At 41.5% G+C, this 22333-nt stretch overlaps 1 protein-coding gene across 1 annotated transcript in view; it reads left to right on the forward strand.

The window, feature by feature from the left end:
* LOC133543280 (voltage-dependent R-type calcium channel subunit alpha-1E) overlaps positions 1 to 21772 on the forward strand; it is a 257650-nt gene extending 235878 nt beyond the window's left edge. Inside the window, exons 44-47 of the mRNA XM_061887764.1 lie at positions 3414 to 3542; positions 5845 to 5992; positions 9199 to 9371; positions 18399 to 21772. Of these exons, the coding sequence (XP_061743748.1) occupies positions 3414 to 3542; positions 5845 to 5992; positions 9199 to 9371; positions 18399 to 18896 (948 nt within the window). The 3' untranslated portion in view covers positions 18897 to 21772. The remainder of the gene's footprint in view (positions 1 to 3413; positions 3543 to 5844; positions 5993 to 9198; positions 9372 to 18398) is intronic.
* Positions 21773 to 22333: the final 561 nt, after the last annotated feature.

Consider the following 22333-nt stretch of genomic DNA (forward strand, 5'->3'; position numbering starts at 1 on the left):
CGGGGCCGGTATATCTACTTTTAGGAACACTAATACAAAACCTCACAATAATGTTTGATTGAATGCTAAAAACGTTAGGACAGACCCCCTTAAAAAACGGAATTAAATTCAGTTAAAAATGGTAAATGAGTTATACTTGTATAGCGCTTTTCTACCTTCAAAGTACTCAAAGCGCTTTAACGCTATTTCCACATTTACCCATTCACACACACATTCACACACTGATCGCGGGAGCTGCCATGCAAGGCCCTAACCACGACCCATCAGGAGCACGGGTGAAGTGTCTTTCTGTAGGACACAAAGTACGTGACAATGTTGGTAGAAGGTGGGGATCGAACCAGGAACTCTCAGGTTGCTGGCACGGGCACTCTCCCAACAGCGCCGCGCCGACCCCAAAGATTTAATAATTTTTTTTAATACTGAATGAGACACCCAGAATGTACATGAAAATAAAGAATGTGGGATTTACAATATTAACTATGAACGATAAAACACTGAATATTGACAACATATGAACGTCACACCCCTTCTCCATTGATATATTTTACAATCAAGTGAAACACAACAAAAATGCAACAAACACAGCGAAATATGTACGCGTAGGGTAAAAAAAAAACCCACCTACAATCTTATATATCACAAAGCTTTAGAACTTTGTTGTAAAAATCTCCTTCCGCGTCTGTCCCTGACACCGGCATTTAAGGCAGGCCGTGGAAACACTCTGTGGAAATGCTCCCCACCCACACTGCTTGGAGCCTCGACTGAGCTGCTGTGACTCAGATTACCATAGTAACTAATTCGATTACCACAGTAACTAATTACATTATCATCCATCCATCAATTTCCTACCGCATGTTCCTTTCGGGATCGCGGGGGGAGCTGGAGCCTATCCCAGGTGCATTCGGGCGGAAGGCGGAGTACACCCTGGACAAGTCGCCACCTCATCACAGAGCCAACATAGATAGACAGACAACATTCACACTCACATTCACACACTAGGGCCAATTTTAGTGTTGCCAATCAACCTATCCCCAGGTGCATGTCTTTGGAGGTGGGAGGAAGTCGGAGTACCCGGAGGGAACCCACGCAGAACATGCAAACTCCACACAGAAAGATCCCAAGCCCGGACTTGAACTCAGGACCTTCGTAGTGTGAGACACATGCACTAACACCTGTGCCACCGTCATAGTAACTAATTAGGTTACCATAGTAACTAGTACATCATGCAAAAACGCAGATTCCAACCATCGAAATACTCTGTATAGTTCAAGACTTACTGTAATTTGAAAACATCCCTGCACATCATAATGGCAACTACTGTCACGACGGGGTTTTTTTAGCAGCTTACTGCGGGGTCGTTCTCCCAGGAATGCAGACGGACTACTTTGAACAAGGCATGCAGGTAAAAACATGAGTTATTCCTCACGAAATCAAAGGAGTACAAACCAGAAAGCAAGACGACAGAAAAACGTGCCTGATCGCACTCGAAGCCAAACTAACACTGACCATAGACTATGGACAAGGAAAACTTATTAACTGTGGCATGAACAAACAAAACTTACGTGACAGGTGCATGTAGCAAACACTTAGTACAAACTCGAAACAAGACATGAACCTACGTGACCGTTGCTTACAGCAAACAATGACGCCAGGCCGACTGACCGGCAAAGGCAGGCTTAATAAATGCCTCTGATTAGTGCTCGGGGAGCAGGTGAGCGGGCAAACCCTAATCAGAGACAGGTGAACATAACGAGCAACCATGACAACCCAAACAAACTCAGAGGTGCACAAACAGGAACTAAATGAGTCCAAAACTAACAGAAAACACAAAACATGATCCGGACCACGGATCATGACAGCTACAGTTTACATCTTAAAGATCTAAAAAAATGTTGGGGGGAATGTCCGGCGGGCCAGATTGAAAAGCTTATTGGGCTGCATGAGCTCCCGGGCCATAATTTGCCAAGATCTTGTCATGTTCTGTGGTCTGTATTCTGTTTACTTATGTTCTGTTTTGTTTTTGACTCCATTAGTTCCTGTTTTTGCGCACCCTGGTTTGTTTTAGTTTCCATGACAACTATTAGTTTCACGTGCGTCATTTGTTTGAACTCACCCACCTGTTGTTAATCATGTCACTATTACTTAAGCCTGTAGTTGCCAGGTAGTCGACCTAGCGACATTACTCTAATGACATTATTCATCTCTTGCTCTGCCCATGTTGGATCTCTTGTGTTTGTTCGGTCCATGCCATAGTTCTCATCACCGTAAGTATTTTAGTTTAATGTTCATAGTTCTGCCTTTGTGTTAGTTTTGTTCCCTGCATTAAATTTTGTGCCTCCACTGTGAGCGCACAAAACCACGCAGCAAGTTGCACCAAAGTCCACGTTCCTACAGATCTGGCCTATCATAACATTTAGTTAGAACACATCCTCATGCGTTCCAGGCTGGCTGCTCTGAAAACAAACCCTGCCCACTCTGCTATGTTCCTCGTCCGAGCTGCTGTGACGTAGATTACCTTAATAACTCAAAACATTCAAAAACGCAGATTTCAACCAATGAAATACTTTCTATAGTTAAAGACTTACGGTCATTTAAAAACAGCACTGCACACATACTTGCCAAACTTGAGACCTCCGAATTCGGGAGATGGGGGGTAGGCTATATTGTAGCCCAGTAGAGTTATTGCTGGAAGGGGTTCTGGGTATTTGTTCTGTTGTGTTTTTGTTGTGTTACGGTGCGGATGTTCTCCCGAAATGTGTTTGTCATTCTTGTTTGGTGTGGGTTCACAGTGTGGCGCATATTTGTAAGAGTGTTGAAGTTGTTTATGTGTGACCTGTATGGCTGTTGATCAATTATGCATTGCATTCGCTCAAGTTTTTGCGGTTAAATATGTGGCTGGGCCCACACTCTGTTAGTATAGAGGTAAAGTGGAGGTGACGACAGGTTGTAGGGGCACCTAAAGGCAGTGTTTTTAAGGCACACCCCCAATATGATGTCTGGGTGGAAAACAGGAGAAATTCGGGAGAATGGTTGCGCCGGGAGATTTTCGGGAGGGTCACTGAAATTCGGGGGTCTCCCGGAAAAATCGGGAGGGTTGGCAAGTACGACTGCACATCATAATGGCGGCTACAGTTTTGATGTTAAAGGTCTAAAAAAATTATGTTTAACGTCCGGCGGGTCGGATTGAAAATCTTAATGGGCCGCATGTGGCCAGCGGGCCGTATTCTGCCCAGGTCTGCTCTAAAAAATGTTCACAAAATTGTTTTTTTTTTTTAAAGAGCAATGATTTCCCAAAAGAACAGGATTTCTACTCTAGGGCCCACTTACAGTAAATCAACCATAAGACAAGCTTACATAACCAAAGACAGCATAGCACTTGATGGTATTACTTACAAGATTGTATATTTGTATAGGTGCCTGACGTAGTGGAGTACAACCAAGTGAAGCAGCAGTCTACGCCGGACCCAACAGCCGCCAAATCACCTCAACACATGTCTTCCATCAGAGCGTCCTCTATGCCCAGACTGGCTATGGAACCTCAGGTAAGAAAGATTGATAGTCTTAGGGGGGTCTAGCTTTTGGCTCTTAGGGAGTTTGCATGTTTTGCCCGCACCAGTGTTAATTACTCTAACTCCCCTATTTTCCTCCCTCTGTCCAAAAACATGCAAGTTAGGCTATCTGTAGACTTTAAATTGAACACAACCCAAAACCAGTGAAGTTGGTACGTTGTGTAAATGGTAAATAAAAACACAATACAATGATTTGCAAATCCTTTTCAACCTATATTCAATTGAATAGACTGCAAAGACAATATATTTAACGTTCAAACTGGTAAACTTTGTTATTTTTTGCCAATATTAGCTCATTTGGAATTAGATGCCTGCAACATGTTTCATAAAGGCTGGCACAAGTGGCAAAAAAGACTGAGAAAGTTGAGGAATGCTCATCAAACACTTATTTGGAGCATCCCACAGGTGAACAGGCAAATTGGGAACAGGTGAGTGCCATGATTGGGTATGAAAGCAGCTTCCGTGAAATGTTCAGTCATTCACAAACAAGAATGGGCTAGGGTCACCACTTTGTGAACAAATGTGTGAGCAAATTGTCAAACAGTTTAAGAACAACATTTCTCAACGAGCTATTGCAAGGAATTTTGGGATTTCACCATCTACAGTCCGTAATATCATCAAAAGATTCAGAGAATCTGGAGAAATCACTAAACGTAACATTGAATGCCGGTGACCTTGAATCCCTCAGGTGGTACTGCATCAAAAAGCATCATCGGTGTGTAAAGGATATCACCACATGGGCTCAGGAACACTTCAGAAAAACCACTTTCAGTAACTACAGTTGGTTGCTACATCTGTAAGAGCAAGTTAAAACTCCACTATGCGAAGCAAAAGCCATTTATCAACAACACCCAAAAAAGCCGCCGGTTTTGCCGGTCCAGAGCTCATCTAAGATGAAGTAATGCAAAATGGAAAAGTGTTCTGTGTTTTTGAAAACTGTAGCTGTTGTGTCGTCAGGACCAAAGAGAAAAATAACCATCCGGATTGTTATAGGCGCAAAGTTGAAAAGCCAGCATCTGTGATGGTATGGGGGTCTATTTGTGCCCAAGGCATGGGTAACTTACACATCTGTGAAGGCACCATTAATGCTGAAAGGTACATACAAGTTTTGGAGCAACATATGTTACCATCTAAGCAACGTTTTTTTAATGGACGCCCCTGCTTATTTCAGCAAGACAATGCCAAGCCTCATTCTGCAGGTGTTACAACAACGTGGTTTCGTCGTTAAGGAGTGCAGGTACTCGACGGGCCTGCCTGTAGTCCAGACCTGTCTCCTATTGAAAATATTTGGCGCAATATGCAGCCTAAAATACGACAACGGGGACCCCGGACTGTTAAACAACTTAAGCTGTACATCAAGCAAGAATGGGAAAGAATTCCACCTGAAAAGCTTCAAAAATTGGTCTCCTCAGTTCCCAAACGTTTACTGAGTGTTGTTAAAAGGAAAGGCCATGTAACACAGTGTTAAAAATGCCCCTGTGCCAACTTTTTGCAATGTGTTGCTGCCATTAAATTTTAAGTTAATGATTATTTGCAAAAAAAATAATACGTTCCTCAGTTCGAACAATAAATATCTTGTCTTTGCAGTCTATTCAATTGAATATAAGTTAAATATTGGTATTGGTATTTGTATTGCTCCAGTTGTAGTGTAAAAATGCTCAATGTCAATTCTATATTATTATTTACTTCACTAACTGCTTATTTGCTATCACTTTTACGATCATATTTGTACATATCGTATGTGCTGGTGTTGTTCTATTGTTGTTGTTGTTTTTGTTGTGTTTGCTGTTGTTTTTGTCTCTCTGTCTAATCCCCCTCTTATCCCCACAATTTCCCCCTCTGTCTTCCTTTTTTCTCTTTCTATCCCCTCCTGCTCCGGCCCGGCTGCACCAAATGATAATATAAATACATTTAATAAAGTCAAATTCAGATAAAGCAACAAGAGAAGCATTCTACACTTCTCTTTTGTATAGTAAATCTGAACAGCCGATATGGGCATCTACATCAACTATATGATTTGCCTGAGAAGCTGGACAGGAAAAAAAAAAAAAGAATATAAGTTAAATGATTTGCAAATCATTGTATTCTGATTTTATTTACGATTTACACAACGTGCTAACTTCACTGGTTTTGGGTTTTGTACATTGGTGTAAATGGAAGTGTGAATTGTTTGTCTATATGCGTCTTTATGATTGAATGGTGACCAGTCCAGGGTGCACACCTCTCTTTACCTAAATGATGGTGACTTTTAACCTTTGAGCATTTTTTTGAACAGCCTGGAATGTCAGCAGACAGAAAGCTCATGAAGCGCTCCTTTTCCACTATCGGAGACCAGTGTGTGAACCACCTGTGGCAAGAACAACATTCCCTGGAGAGAGTCAGCCCTGACAGCACGTACATGCTTCATCAGAAGAGTTACAGAGGTTTTTCCATTTTGAGCGCACACCACCCAACAGATATACAGGCGCCCCTCGTTTATTACCGTTAAAAGGGTCCTGACATGACCGCGATAAACAGATTTCATTAGGATTAACGATTAATTAGATATTGTTCGGGAATTAAAAACACTGTTTACAACCTTATAAATACGTGTTTTAACATTATCAGAGTCTTATAAACATGAATTAACACTTATATAGTCACATTTACACTCATTTTACCCAATATTCCAGTTTCTTCAAAATAGCCACAATTTGCTCTGATTTCTGGTTTGCACACTTTTGGCATTCTCTTGATCACTTCACAGGTGTGCTTGAAGCTCATCGAGACAATGCCAAAAGGGTGCAAAGCAGTAATCAGAGCAAAGGTTGGCTATTTTGATGAAACAAGAATATAAAACGTGTTCAGTTATTTCACCTTTTTTTGTTAAGTAGATAACTCCACGTGTTCATTCATAGTTTTGATGCCGTCAGTGGCATTTTGTTCCAGCCCTATCCCAGCTATAAGTCGTCTGCTTTAATCGCATAATTACACAGTATTCTGGACGTCTGTGTTACTGAATCTTTTGCAATTTGTTCAATTAATAATGGAGACGTCAAATAACAATGATGTAGGTGGGAAGCGGTGTATTGCGGCTGCCTTTAGCAACACAAACACAGCCGGTGTTTCCTTGTTTACATTCACGAAGGTGAAGCTTTACTATGGAACAGAGCTGTCAAGCGAACATGGTTCTCTACCAGATGTCAACCGGCAGGTTTCGGTGAGAAATTTGTGGTAATAAGTCGGCTCTTACCGTAGACATGAGCGGAGCTTGCGTCGTTCCTTGTGCACCTGTCAAAGAGGCAGCTGCGACTCTCTTGCCTCCTCCGACCGGCGGCCCCCGAACGTGGGATGCTTCCACCGTGGAGGAGGGGGAAAAAAAGCTCAGCCCGTCCCGACCGGCTGCCTTCGTCTCGCCTCGTCGAGAAACGTGGCTTTCCTCAGAGACACTGGCGGCAACCACACCCGTGGCCACACCCCTCCGACTTTCAGGTACGACTATATAATCTCACTAAAACACTAGTAAACCAATAAGCAGACAAGGGATTTTTCAGAATTATCCTAGTAAATGTGTCTAATAACATCTGAATCGCTCCTACTGCCCTGTTTTTTTGTTTTTTTTTTCTAGTCCTTCACTCTCACTATCCTCATCCACGAATCTTTCATCCTTGCTCAAATTAATGGGTAAATCGTCGCTTTCTCGGTCCGAATTGTTCTCGCTGCTGGTGGCCATGATTGTAAACAATATGAGGATGGGAGGAGCTCCACAACTCGTGATGTCACGCGCACATCATCTGCTACTTCCGGTACAGGCAAGGCTTTTTTATTAGCGACCAAAAGTTGCGAACTTTATCGTCGATGTTCTCTACTAAATCCTTCCAGCAAAAATATGGCAATATCGCGAAATGATCAAGTATGACACATAGAATGGACGTGCTATCCCCGTTTAAATAAAAAACATCTCATTTCAGTAGGCCTTTAAAGTACTGTTATTGCACTGGAGAATAATACAATCTGTTGATCAACTTGACAAGCATTTGCATCACTGAACTTTGCTAAGCAATGTGGTCTACATACAAAACACAAAGACAAAGATATGTTTCAAAGGGCCAATTTATTTCAGGCCAAAACAAATTGACGAAACTACTTTAAATAGCTGCAACATAACATACATAAGTAACAAACAGCATAATAACAACATAGCTGTAAACCTGGCTTCACCTAAGGAAAGCACACATGACATACACAAAGCCTAACCAGGCATGTTTTTCTCTCAAGGAATTTTGAAATAAAATCATGTCTTCAGGAGATCCACACTGCACTGAAGCCCAGAACACTCTTTGCATTTCCCCAGTTTTAGTTTAGAGAAAAGGAAAAATTGCCCTGGCCCACTAGGATGCCTCTTTATGTTTGTGAACTTTATAGTTTATCCATTTAAAGTGATGTGATAATCAAACACTCGAGAAGTCTAGAATGAAAGAGTATATAAGAGAATTGTCAGAGTGTGTGTACCTTAAGTGCTGAATGATGAGCAGAGGAAGAGTTTGGAGTGTCTTTTTAGCTCGCTTTCCACTTTTATGTCCACTGTGTCTAGGTATGTGGAAAATGTTTTCGTGCCATTTGCTGTTTGATGCCGGTATCATGCTAATTAGCTGCCTGAAAGCAGATGACTCCACTGTAGAAATAGCCTGCAATGGCTCTATCAATGTTGTCCTGGCGAGCAGTCCCGCCATTAAAATCCTCAGGTGGAGGTGGAGGTGGAGGTGAGGTGGCATCGGAGTCTGTGTCTCTCGTTACTAGCTTCGTCGAATCATGTTGCTTTTGTAGCTGTTTCAGCAGATTTTAATTGCTGTTCTGGGCAGTAGATAAGATCTTTGATCCAAGACGCAACATTTGACTAAAATGTTCTTTTCTTTTTGCTCAACAAAAGAAAAGTTGTGAGAATATCTCCACGTTAAGAAACACGACTTTGGCTCCGCAATGATGTCTTGTTGTTAGTAAACACAGACACGCCCACTCCACCACACACACACACAAACACACACACACACACCCCCTCTTTTCTTCTCCCGCTTTTGACAAAGGAAGATTCAGAAGGATGACACTGCAGCTTTCCAATAAAACACACTCTGGCCTTCTGTTTTTAGCCAATACTACATAAACAATAATGTAAAATAACGCAGTAAACGGTAACTGAGTCACTAAATATAAAAAATAACGCTTTTGGACTACTAGTTTGTAATGCAATAGTCCCAACACTGCTGATTAGTGCCCGGCAGCAGGTGAGCATCCCGGACACTAATCAGAGGCAGGTGAAAATAATTTGCACCCAACTAAAACAAACCCAGGGGTGCACAAAACAGGAACTAAGGGAGTCCAAAACTCAACAGAACATGACTAAACAAAACATGATCCGAGCCACGGATCATGACAGTAAAACTTAATTTTATTACTTAATTTATGCCAAAAACATTTAGAATATGCTTTAAAAAAGTAAAACAATTAATTGAAATTATTTGAATTTGTGAGGCTACAAGATTTGAAGCGGGATGTAGCAAGGGACGACTGTATACAGCAATCTTCAGTGTTTGACAGCTAAGTTTGCATTTTGTTTTTATGTTTAAACTGCATGATTGGACTTCTCGTCTAGGCCTAAGAACCAATCAAAACAGTCATGAGCGAGGGCGCTCTAAAGAACGTCGCCACCTGCTGTCTCCAGACGTGTCCCGCTGCAACTCTGAAGAGTGCAGCCGAGACCCGTCCTGCGAAAGGAGACGCTCCCTCTCGCCTAAAGAAGGACACCCTCGCTCTTTGCAGAGACAGGTCAGAGCAACACGATGATTGACACTGATTGGTAAATGTGACAGGTTTATGATACAGGTGACATAGCGAATGAGTGCAAAACAGTATATTGCGCTAATTTCGACGAGCTGACTGACGTTGACATAAGTCGTTATGGTTATTTCCGCCTAAGTTTGCCAACGATCTGTTGAAAAAATGGAATTGTATTGAGCTTCCAAAGGCTGCAGTTTGTCCTGTTTTACTGTGTGAATCGAAATAGTTTTGCCAAATTTCAATGGAATAAAAAATGACGGGGCGATTTATATGAAATTTTACGGCCCACATATTCCTCGTTTTTTTTTGTTTTTTTTTGGCAGCAATGAGGCAACACATTGTAAATGTGCCAGTGTGTACATTGGAGAAGCCAGTGGCGGGCCGTGCGTTACAATGGGAGCAACATTGATCACATTGTTATAACAGTGTGGCTTCGTAGTAAAACGGTGTGGGTACTAGACTGGCCTGCTTGTAGTCCAGACCTGTCCCCCATTGAAAATGTGTGACGCATTATGAAGCCTAAAATACCACAACTTAAGTTGTACATCAAGCAAGAATGGGAAAGAATTCTACCTGAAAATAGGTCTCGTAAGTTCCCAAACATTTGCTGAGTGTTGTTAAAAGGAAAGGCCATGTAACACAGTGTTAAAAATGCCCCTGTGCCAATTTTATTGCAACGTGTTGCTGACAATAAATTCCAAGTTCATGATTATTTGTAAAAAAAAAAAAAAATAATAATACATTTGTCAGTTTAAACTTTAAATATCTTGTCTTTGCGGTCTATTCAATTGAATCTAAGTTGAAAAGGATTGGCAAATCATTGTATTTTGTTTTTATTTACGATTTACACAATGTGCCAACTTCACTGGTTTTGGGTTTTGTACTATTAGACATTTTTTAATAATGCCCACATAGTTAAGTGGGCAAGTTGGGTGTTTTTGTATCACATATTTTAAAGTTCTGTGTTGGCTTTTGATTTATTGAACCATAAATGGATAAGGTTGTCCAAATTAAAATCTATTCAATGAGTCTGTGCAAACAACTCTTGTGTAATGCACATGTTCAATATTAATTGCTATGGACTTCACCCTTCAGGGAGCATGTCAAAATTAAATATCTCTTAAGTCATGTTTTAAAAATACATTTGGGACAATCCGCGGGCTGTAGTTTGGGGACCCTTGAGTTAAGAAATTCTACTATACCCTCTGTGAAAACTTTTTTTAATTCAAGTAACTCATAAACAGAGCAAAGCATTTTTGGTTGAAAATAAGAGATAAAGAAGTAAAATACAGCACTATGTCATCAGTTTCTGCTAAATATTGCTCATTTGCAGTGGTCTTTCTTGAACTATTTGGAAAGAACTATATAAAAATAACTAAAAACTTGTTGTACAATAAACAAGTGATTCAATTATAAATAAAGTTTTCTACAACTAGAAGTAATCATCAACTTAAAGTGCCCTCTTTGGGAATTGTAATAGAGAACCATCTGGATTCATGAACTTAATTCTAAACATTTCTTTACAAAAAAAGACATCTTTAACATCAATATTTATGGACCATGTCCACAAAAAATCTACCGTAATTTCCGGACTATAAGGCGCACCTGACTATAAGCCGCACCAGCTAAATTTAGGGGAAAATACAGATTGCTCCATATATAAGCCGCACCCGACTATAAGCCGCAGGCGTTTTGATGTGTAATTACCGTAGTATATAGGGGTTCCTGCTACCACGGAGGGGATTGTCGGGACAGAGATGACTGTTTGGGAACGCAAAGCGTCCCATTTATTAACAATAAATCTTTCAATCATTCAATCAAACTTTCACATCTTTGACATGGCGAACAGCATTAATGCTGAGTACAAATAATACAACGGTGCAAAGTAATACAAAGTGCTCGCCTGTAACACGGCAGTAAAAGTGCAGTCCCGCGGCCGTTTACGTTATCAAAATAACCAGCCTACTACCAGTATATGAAAAGTCAATCAATCAATTAATCAATGTTTATTTGTTTGATTGATTGATTGATGACACAATGATTAAAGTCAGTCTTTAATCATTGTGTCATCGTCTTCCTCCTGCGTACTAAAACCACCAAAATCCTCTTCGTCGGTGTCGGAGAAGAACAGGTCCAAAATGGCGTCGTCAGCCACTCTCTTTCCTTTGTTCTCGCTCTCAAAACCTTCCTCTTCGTCAGTGGAATCAACGGCTCCGGCATCGTCAGCCGTTACGCCGTCCTCTTCATCATCACGACGCGGCAGTCCAGCTTTTCGAAAGCCGTTGATGATCGTGGATGTTTTCACACTTTTCCATGCCGTCAGGATCCACTGGCAGACTTGAGCAAAAGTTGATTTTCGCATGCGACCAGTTTTGGTGAATGACTTCTCACCGTTAGTCATCCATGCATCCCACTGAACTCGTAGTGCCACTTTAAAAGCACGATTCACACTGATGTCCAGTGGCTGCAAATGCTTTGTTGTGCCCCCAGGAATCACAGCTGGAATAGAGTTTGTGCTCTTGATGGCTGCTTTCACAGAATCTGTTATATGGGCCCTCATGCTGTCCAAAACGAGCAGTGCTTTTTTTTTTTGCGAAAAAATCCCCCAGGTCGCTTGCTATAGCACTCATTCAGCCATTCTTTCATAACGCTTTCCATCATCCACCCTTTCTGGTTTACTTTTACGGAGATGTCTTTCGGGAATTATCCATTTGGCATAGTAATCTGTTTAAAAATCACCATTGGTGGAAGCTTTAGTCCAGATGCTGTGCAGCCCAGAACACAAGTGAAATGTGTTCTCTCATGGCCAGTTGTTCTCAGTGTGATGGACGATTCACCTTTTTTGTTAACAGTCCTTGTGAGAGGCAAGTCAAAGGACAGAGGCAGTTCATCCATGTTTGTTATCTCGTCCGGTCCAATGCAGTATTCGTCTATCTTTCTTTGTGTGAATTCGCGGACGTTTGTTATTTTCTCCTTGTGATCGGGAGGGAGTTGCTGACTCAAGAGTCGTCCGTGCCCTAATGGACAGTCCTTTTCGTCTCATAAATCTGAGACACCATGATGGTCCACCTCTAAAATCTTCAATATTACGGTTGTAATTTGGCGGTTGTTTGGGCTTTCAGTCGGATCTGCACGGTGGAAACACCCCGGCCGTCTGCTCTCTGTGTGTTCACCCAGTCCTCAAGAAAGTTTTCAAGTTCCGGCCATCTGCTTTAATTACCTCTGAAGGATTTTCTTTGTCTTTTTGCATTGAATCAGTTTTTCATGCTGCCGTTTCCAACGTCTCATCATTGATTCATTGATGTCAAGGGTATGTGCAGCAGCTCTATTTCCTTCTTTGACAGCCGGATCGATTGCCTTTAACTTAAAAGCAGCATCATATGGAACATTTGGCAGAAATACCGGACAATTCTGCAAACTTCATGGCTGGCTCACATCGCGGTCACTCCCTGATCACGTACGACCGCCAGACACTTCTGGATGTGGACATATCGGGCCATTTTGGACTGATAGACGCGTGCTTGCTAGACGTGCTAACTAGCATGGGAATACTTCGGCGGCTACATCCAGCGGCCTGTGAAGCAGGGGAGTATAGTAGCAGCGGGGGCCGTCTACGGAGCAGACGCCAGCGGTGTGATCGTAAACGCGGATGTCGAGCGGGGCTAAAAACAAAGCAGAAGGCTAATCCCCACAGAACACCACTTCCCTCCATCCTGAAGCCGGATTTAAATGGAAGATGCGAGACTACTGGTCTGGGTAAGGAGTCAGTTAAATTAGAACAAGTTTTTTCTGCTTTGATTGTTTCAGAGTTGGACATGTGTTCTACTGAGGTGGCAAACTATGATGCGTGCAGTTTATCAAAGCAACAAACAAACAATCGGAACATGCGTTCTACTGAGTTGGCAAACTATGATGCGTGCAGTTTATCAAAGCAACAATCAAACAATCGGAAAATTTCCGTCGTATCAATTCCTAGATATGGTCGTAATTATACTAAATGCACTTGGCATAATACACACAACATTATTAATATTGCTACTACGGATAATTTGATAAAAAATTCCCTAAAACAGCCCACTACCTATAATATAGGTTTTTTAAACATAAGATCATTGTCTCCCAAAACGTTGTAAGTTAATGATATCATCAGAGACAACAATCTTAACGTCATCGGTCTCAGCGAAACCTGGCTTAAACCAAACGACTTTTTTGCGCTAAATGAGGCATGTCCTCCTAACTTTACACATGCGCATATTGCCCGTCCTCTTAAAAGGTGTGGGGTTATCGCACTAATATACAACGAAAACTTTAACCTTAGTCCTAACATAAATAATAGATATAAATCATTTGAGGTGCTTACTATGAGGTCTGTCACACCGCTGCCTCTACACCTGGCTGTTATCTACCGTCCCCCAGGGCCCTATTCGGACTTTATCAATGAATTCTCAGAGTTCGTTGCTGATCTAGTGACACACGCCGATAATATAATCATAATGGGGGAGTTTAATATCCATATGAATACCCCATCGGACCCACCGTGCGTAGCGCTCCAGACTGTAATTGATAACTGTGGTCTCACACAAATAATAAATGAACCCACGCATCGCAACGGTAATACGATAGACCTAGTGCACGACTAAACTTGAGGTGCACCATCAAGCATGGAGTGATGGTTTAATAACTTATAAACACATGCTTACCTTAGCCAAAGCTAAATATTACTCAAATCTCATCCACCGTAATAAAAACGATCCTAAATTTTTGTTTAGTACGGTAGCATCGCTAACCTAACAAGGGACGCCTTCCAGTAGCTCCACCCACTCAGCTGATGACTTTATGCAATTCTTTAGTAAGAAATTGAAGTCATTAGAAAGGAGATTAAAGATAATGCGTCCCAGCTACAACTGGGTTCTATTAACACTGATATGATTGTATATACGGCGGATACTGCCCTCCAAAATAGTTTCTCTCATTTTGAGGAAATAACATTAGAGGAATTGTTACAACGTGTAAATGGAATAAAACAAACAACATGTTTACTTGACCCTCTTCCTGGGAAACTGATCAAGGAGCTCTTTGTATTATTAGGTCCATCAGTGATAAATATTATAAACTTATCACTTTCCTCGGGCACTGTTCCCCTAGCATTCAAAAAAGCGGTTATTCATCCTCTTCTTAAAAGACCTAACCTTGATCCTGACCTCATGGTAAACTACCGACCGGTGTCTCACCTTCCATTTATTTCAAAAATCCTCGAAAAAATTGTTGCGGTGCAGTTAAATGAACACTTAGCGTCTAACAATCTATGTGAAACCTTTCAATCCGGTTTCAGGGCAAATCACTCCACGGAGACAGCCCTCGCAAAAATGACTAAGGATCTATTGCTAATGATGGATTCTGATGCGTCATCTATGTTGCTGCTCCTCGATCTTAGCGCTGCTTTCGATACTGTCGATCATAATATTTTATTAGAACGTATCAAAACACGAATTGGTATGTCAGATTTAGCCCTGTCTTGGTTTAACTCTTATCTTACTCATAGGATGCAGTGTGTCTCCCATAACAATGTGACCTCGGACTACGTTAAGGTAACGTGTGGAGTTCACCAGGGTTCTGTCCTTGGCCCTGCACTCTTCAGCATCTACATGCTGCCGCTAGGTGACATCATACGCAAATACGGTGTTAGCTTTCACTGTTATGCTGATGACACCCAACTCTACATGCCCCTAAAGCTGACCAACACACCGGATTGTAGTCAGCTGGAGGCGTTTCTTAATGAAATCAAACAATGGATATCCGCTAACTTTTTGCAACTCAACGCCAAAAAAACGGAAATGCTGATTATCGGTCCTGCTAGACACCGACCTCTATTTAATAATACAACTCTAACATTTGACAACCAAACAATTAAACAAGGCGACACAGTAAAGAATCTGGGTATTATCTTCGACCCAACTCTCTCTTTTGAGGCACACATTAAAAGCGTTACTAAAACGGCCTTCTTTCATCTCCGTAATATCGCTAAAATTCGCTCCATTCTGTCCACTAAAGACGCTGAAATCGTTATCCATGCGTTTGTTACGTCTCGCCTTGACTACTGTAACGTATTATTTTCGGGTCTCCCCATGTCTAGCATTAAAAGATTACAATTGGTACAAAATGCGGCTGCTAGACTTTTGACAAGAACAAGAAAGTTTGATCGCATTACTCCTGTACTGGCTCACCTGCACTGGCTTCCTGTGCACTTAAGATGTGACTTTAAGGTTTTACTACTTACGTATAAAATACTACACCGTCTAGCTCCATCCTATCTTGCCGATTTATTGTACCATATGTCCCGGCAAGAAATCTGCGTTCAAAGGACTCCGGCTTATTAGTGATTCCCAAAGCCCAAAAAAAGTCTGCGGGCTATAGAGCTTTTTCATTTCGGGCTCCAGTACTCTGGAATGCCCTCCCGGTAAAAGTTTGAGATGCCACCACAGTAGAAGCATTTAAGTCTCACCTTAAAACTCATTTGTATACTCTAGCCTTTAAATAGACTCCCTTTTTAGACCAGTTGATCTGCCGTTTCTTTTCTTTTTCTCCTATGTCCCACTCTCCCTTGTGGAGGGGGTCCGGTCCGATCCGGTGGCCATGTACTGCTTGCCTGTGTATCGGCTGGGGACATCTCTGCGCTGCTCATCCGCCTCCGCTTGGGATGGTTTCCTGCTGGCTCCGCTGTGAACGGGACTCTCGCTGCTGTGTTGGATCCGCTTTGGACTGGACTCTCGCGACTGTGTTGGATCCATTATGGATTGAACTTTCACAGTATCATGTTAGACCCGCTCGACATCCATTGCTTTCCTCCTCTCCAAGGTTCTCATAGTCATCATTGTCACCGACGTCCCACTGGGTGTGAGTTTTCCTTGCCATTATGTGGGCCTACCGAGGATGTCGTAGTGGTTCGTGCAGCCCTTTGAGACACTAGTGATTTAGGGCTATATAAGTAAACATTGATTGATTGATTGATATACCCTTTACCGTTTGTTTTCCATTTTGAGGGTGTTTGCATGAACACTTTCTTCGCGCAAACTGTCGCTGACGCTCTCCTACTCTTTGTTTTGCTCTCGTTACCTGGCGCCAGATGTCTGCCTCGGTCTCACGCATCCTCGGTAGTGTGCGGCCCTGGTCACCGAAAGCCGCACCATTGTATAAGCCGCAGGAACCACAACAAGGGAAAAAAGTAGCGGCTTATAGTCCGGAAATTACGGTAGCTGTCAACACTGAATATTGCATTGTTGCATTTATTTTCACAGTTTATGAACTTACATTCATATTTTGTTGAAGTATTATTTAGTAAATATATTTATAAAGGAATTTTGAATTGTTGCTATTTTTAGAATATTTAAAAAAAATCTCACGTACCTCTTGCCATAAATTCAAATACCCCCAGGGGTACGCGTACAACCATTTGAGAACCACTGTCTTATGTCATGTTTTAAAAATAAACTTGGGACAATCCGCAGCCTGTAGTTTGGGGACCAAAACTAGTGGCAACTAGTGGCAATACCACCATAGAACCCGAGTGGAACACGTGCCACAATTTGAAGAACATTGCTTCAAATTGGGTGACCCCTGGGGTGGCCTATCAGATTGTAGGGGCCACCCCTTCGACGCGCCACTGCTGTATGTCGGAACTGCAATGAGAAATCTTTTGTACAGGGGCAAATATTTTAGTGGCTAAGAAAAAATAGTAAATAGAATAGAATAGAAAGTACTTTATTGATCCCTGGGGGAAATTCAACACCACAGTTCGCACACAATAGACAATATTAATAATAAATAATATAATATATCTGATATATTATATGTGTCAGTGGTTCTAAACTTTTTTTAGTGATGTACCCCCTGTGAAAATTTTTTTTTAATTCAAGTACCCCCTAATCAGAGCAAAGCATTTTTGGTTGAAAAAAAGAGATAAAGAAGTAAAATACAGCACTATGTCATCAGTTTCTGATTTATTAAATTGTATAACAGTGCAAAATATTGATCATTTGTAGTGGTCTTTCTTGAACTATTTTGAGAAAAAGATATAAAAATAACAAAAAACTTGTTGAAAAATAAACAAGTGATTCAATTATAAATAAAGATTTCTACACATAGAAGTAATCATCAACTTAAAGTGCCCTCTTTGGGGATTGTAATAGAGATCCATCTGGATTCATCAACTTCATTCTAAACATCTCTTCACAAAAAAGAAATCTTTAACATCAATATTTATGGAACATGTCCACAAAAAATCTAGCCGTCAACACTGAATATTGCAATGTTGGATTTCTTTTAACAGTTTTTGAATTTACATTCATATTTTGTTGAAGTATATTCAGTAAATATATTTAAAAATGATTTTTGAATTGCTGCTATTTATAGAATATTTTTTTTTAAATCTTACGTTCCCCTTGGCATACCTTCAAGTACCCCCAGGGGTAAGCGTACCCCCATTTGAGAATTACTGATATATATAATATATGAATAATATAAATACATTCTACATTGGATTAGATAGTACTTTATTTATTCCGTCAGGAGAGTTCCTTCAGGAAAATTACAATTTTCAGCACATTTAAGTGCAGTCAAGAAGGAACATATGCATTATACGGTCTGATGGCTGTCGGTATGAAGGACCTCCTGTGTCGTTCCGTGTTGCATTTTGGGAGTCTGAGCCTTCCACTGAATGTGCTCATTCCCTCCGCATATGAGTGAATTGTGTTAGTTGACGTGGTAGAATACAGGTCAATACTGCCATCCTTTTATTTTTTAAGCTTGGTTTGCACGAACATTAAGGATTCTACAACCCATCCAAACATACGGAACAGTTTTTCATACAAATGACCCGAGTGTCTTAGATTTATGTTGATCAACCACATATGTCAACGTCATATAGCGACCCAAGTGTGACTTTATCTTATTCCAGTCTAATAATAATATTTTTAGAATGAAAAAAATATATTTCTATTGTCTATTCTATGTGTCCAGTTCAACACCACAAGCAGTCATGCCCATTCAGCTCCGGAGTCCAATACCACTCGTAACCGGCGTCAGCTTCCACAAACCCCCTCCCGCCCCCGTCCTCACATATCTTACTCCCCTTTGGTGTGCCAGGAACAACCCCCCAGCACGCCGGCGCCCCCCTCTGCAGGACCAAGCCCCCACCGGGTCCAGCAAGGCCCCTTGAAGGAGTCGTCCTCGTCCAATCCGAGTCATCCTTCTCCCCACCGTTACATATCTGAGCCATATCTTCCATTCCATGAGAACCTGAGGGGCGGCCAGGCAGGTGAGAAGCAACAGGATACCCTGACATTCGAGACCGCCGTGGCTACGAGTTTGGGTCGGGCCAACGCTATTAGCTCCGCCCCTCAGCTGAGACACTCCTGGCAGGTCCCTAATGGGCATTTCCAGAAGAACTTAGCGCAGGGTTTCCCGGCCAACACTGGTGAATGGGTGAGTGACACAGATGAGGACGACCGCTGCTAAAATTGGAACTGGAATCTGGAAAAAAAAAAACGGATTGGCTGTTATCAGTAAAAGTAGCATCACAAGCAGAACTAAACACCACTGCCATTTATCAGCATTGTTTGCTGTTGTGTATTTGTGCTGTGCCTGGAAGGACTCAACAAATGGATGGATGTGTGCTACATTAAGCCTTTGTTCTGCTTTGTTGTTTACTTGAACAAAACTTGTTAGATGTGAGCTGAAATATTGATAAGGACTTTCTTAAAAGAGTGTTTTTGTGATAAAGTCAAAGGTTATGTATAGTAGATGAGAGGGCCTAGCTTGCAGGTGTCTGATGGCGTCAATATCTTCCACACTAAATTCATCAAAGGATGTCTGAATAGACCTTGCTTTGTGCACTGGGGAACAGAATCAATCCATCAATCAAAGTTTATTCATGTGGCCGTAAATCCCAAGTGTCTCAAAGGGCTGCAGAAGCCACAACTACATCCTCGGCTCAGATCCCACTTCAGAACTGATAACATTTGCTACTGGTAAAATTTGTGCTTGACTAATTACACTATTGACCAGAACATAAGAGTGTATTTTTTTCCGTTGAAAAAAGTCTGATAAAGACATAACCATCTTCCATTCAGAGTCTAGATAATCATTCATTTAAACCAGGGGTCGGCAACCCAAAACTTCGAAAGAGCCATATTGGACCAAAAATACAAAAAAGAAATCGGTCAGGAACTGCAAAAAATTAAAAGCTGTATGTAAGTCTTATAATGAAGGCAACACATGAGGTAACTGTCTATATTAGCTATAAAAGCCTACTATCAAAATGACATAGTGGTTAGAGTGTCTGCCCTGAGATCAGTAGGCTGTGAGTTCAAACCCCGGCTGAGTCATACCAAAGACTAAAAAAATGGGACCCATTACCTCCCTGCTTGGCACTCGGCATCAAGGGTTGGAATTGGGGGTTAAATCACCCAAAATTATTCCCGGGTGCGGCTACTGCTCCTGCCCACTGCTCCCTTCACCTCCCAGGGGGTGAAAAGGGGATGGGTCAAATGCAGAGGACAGATTTCACCACACCTAGTGTGTGTGTGTGACAATCAATGGTACTTTAACTTTACCTTAACTTGACTATGTGTCGCAGGCTAAAGCAAATCTTCGTTGACAGAAATGTTGAAATGTATCATTTATTCTACACATTTTTACAAAATTAGAAACCATTAGTAAATCAGAAGGTGAGATAACTCCCGGAAACTACTGGCTTTTAATGACCAAAGGTATAAGTGTGTGTGTCCAAGTTAAAGGAAACGGCAGGCTATTTTCTTTTAGTAGATTTATTACAATCTTTGGCAAGCTAGGTAACATTTGCTGTGGTCTGGAACAACATGTCACACACACATATCAGGCAAAAAATGATTGTAAATGCAGCCAATATTACATACAGATAATGTGTCATGCGACATGCAAAACTAAATTATATCCAAAGAGGATAAAAGTAAAGGAAATTAAATGATCTCAAATATACCACAAATTAGGCATAATGATGCATTATGTACATACAGCTAGTCTGATTAGCACTCCAACAAGTCAATAACATCAACAAAGCTCACCTTTGTGCATTCCCGCACAGCATGAACATTTTGGTGGACTAAATGAGACAAAGAAGGAGTTGAAGATTTTACATGTAAACAAACAGTCCACACGATGGTGAGTTCAAGAACCGCCGTAATTAGTAGAACAAAACGATGTTCACCAAATACTCTCATCAGTGACGCGTACACACAAACATATTCAACAGTGGGCGTTCTAACAATTGGGAAGTTTTGTGTCACGTTTGTCCTCAAACAAAAAACATACTAAAACAAAAACAAAAAATGTTCCCCATCTTTTTCCATTTTCAATCTTTTTTTTAAAAATGCTCCAGGGAGCCACTAGGGTGTGCGATAAAGAGCCACGGGTTGCTGACCCACGATTTAAACCAACAGATGGCACCAAGTGACCTATTCTCCCATTAGCCAGAGCTTTTCTTCCTGTCACTCAAAAGAGTTTAAAATCTTGGAAAGTTAACAAATAACAGGGAATTAAAATTCAATAACTAAGAAATATGGTAGTAGGGGTGTTCCAATACAAATGTTTCACTTCCAATACTATACTCATATTGGTTTTTTAGTGGATACTGTCTAATACGCTCCTGCTTTGATGACTTTGGGCCTGATTTACTAAGATCCAAATTCCATGCGCTTGAAGTGTAATTCTGATCTTGTCGTCTTTGTCCGAACAGAGGTCTGGTTTTAAATAGACGTCGGAGACACTTTACTGAACCAAAAGTTGCTTTATTACAAGCGAGCGTCATTAAACATGTCTGAAGTACCCGGAGGAACATAGGTAAAAAAAATTAATGATTCCTGAACTGGAGAAGCCAAACCATCCGTTATATATTCCTTCTTTCTCTGTCTGGGTGTGTGTTAAGTCAGGATAGCACAACCTGACCATGTGACTGGAAAACAACACATGTATAACATAACTTGTTGGTTTGATATTTAAGATAAACATGGAATCTCTCCGCCAGGATAGAGCTAGAACTTTTGCATTCCGAAGCCTGGTTGTATTGCTCCTTCTTGTGAGAGAGCTAATTCCAGTCCACATGCCAATGTCCAACTAAGGTGCCTTATCTTATCATGTGCTCAAACTGAAATACCACTGCTTACTCAAACTTGGTGATATGCTTTCTCCAACATGAATATGAACATTCACCATATGTAGAACATAATATGAGTTAATTGATACACTTCACGCTAAAAAGCGTGCGCAAAAAATAAAATAGCATGCGTGGGTGTGTGGTGTGCATACTTGCCAACCTTGAGACCTCCGAATTCGGGAGATTGGGAGTGGGGGGTAGCGGTGGGGCGGGGTTTGGTGGTAGCGGTGGGGGGAATTGAGGTGGGGGGGTGGGGTGTATTTTGTTGTGTCCTGGAAGAGTTAGTACTGCAAGGGGTTCTGGGAAGTTGTTGTGTTGTGTTTATGTTGTGTTACGGTGCGGATGTTCTGCCGAACTGTGTTTGTCATTCTTGTTTGGTGTGGGTTCACAGCGTGGCACATATTTGTAACAGTGTTAAAGTTGTTTATACGGTGACCCTCAGTGTGACCTGTATGGCTGTTGATCAAGTATGCCTTGCATTCACTCGTGTGTGTATAAGTCGCGTACATTATGAGACTTTGCCGGCACGCTGTTTGAATGGAGGAAAAGTTGACGTGACGACAGGTTGTCGAGGACGCGAAAGGGAGGGCCCTTAAGGCACGCCCCCGATATTTTTGTCAGGTTGGAAATCGGGAGAAATTCGGGCGAATGGTTGCCCCGGGAGATTTTCGTGAGGGGCAGTGAAATTCGAGAATCTCCCGGGAAAATTGGGAGGGTTGGCAGGTATGGTGGTGTGTAATCGACTAAGACTGCGTGTGCAACT

The sequence above is a fragment of the Nerophis ophidion genome, linkage group LG26 (genome assembly GCF_033978795.1).
Source record: "Nerophis ophidion isolate RoL-2023_Sa linkage group LG26, RoL_Noph_v1.0, whole genome shotgun sequence".
NCBI classification, from domain to species: Eukaryota; Metazoa; Chordata; class Actinopteri; order Syngnathiformes; family Syngnathidae; genus Nerophis; species Nerophis ophidion.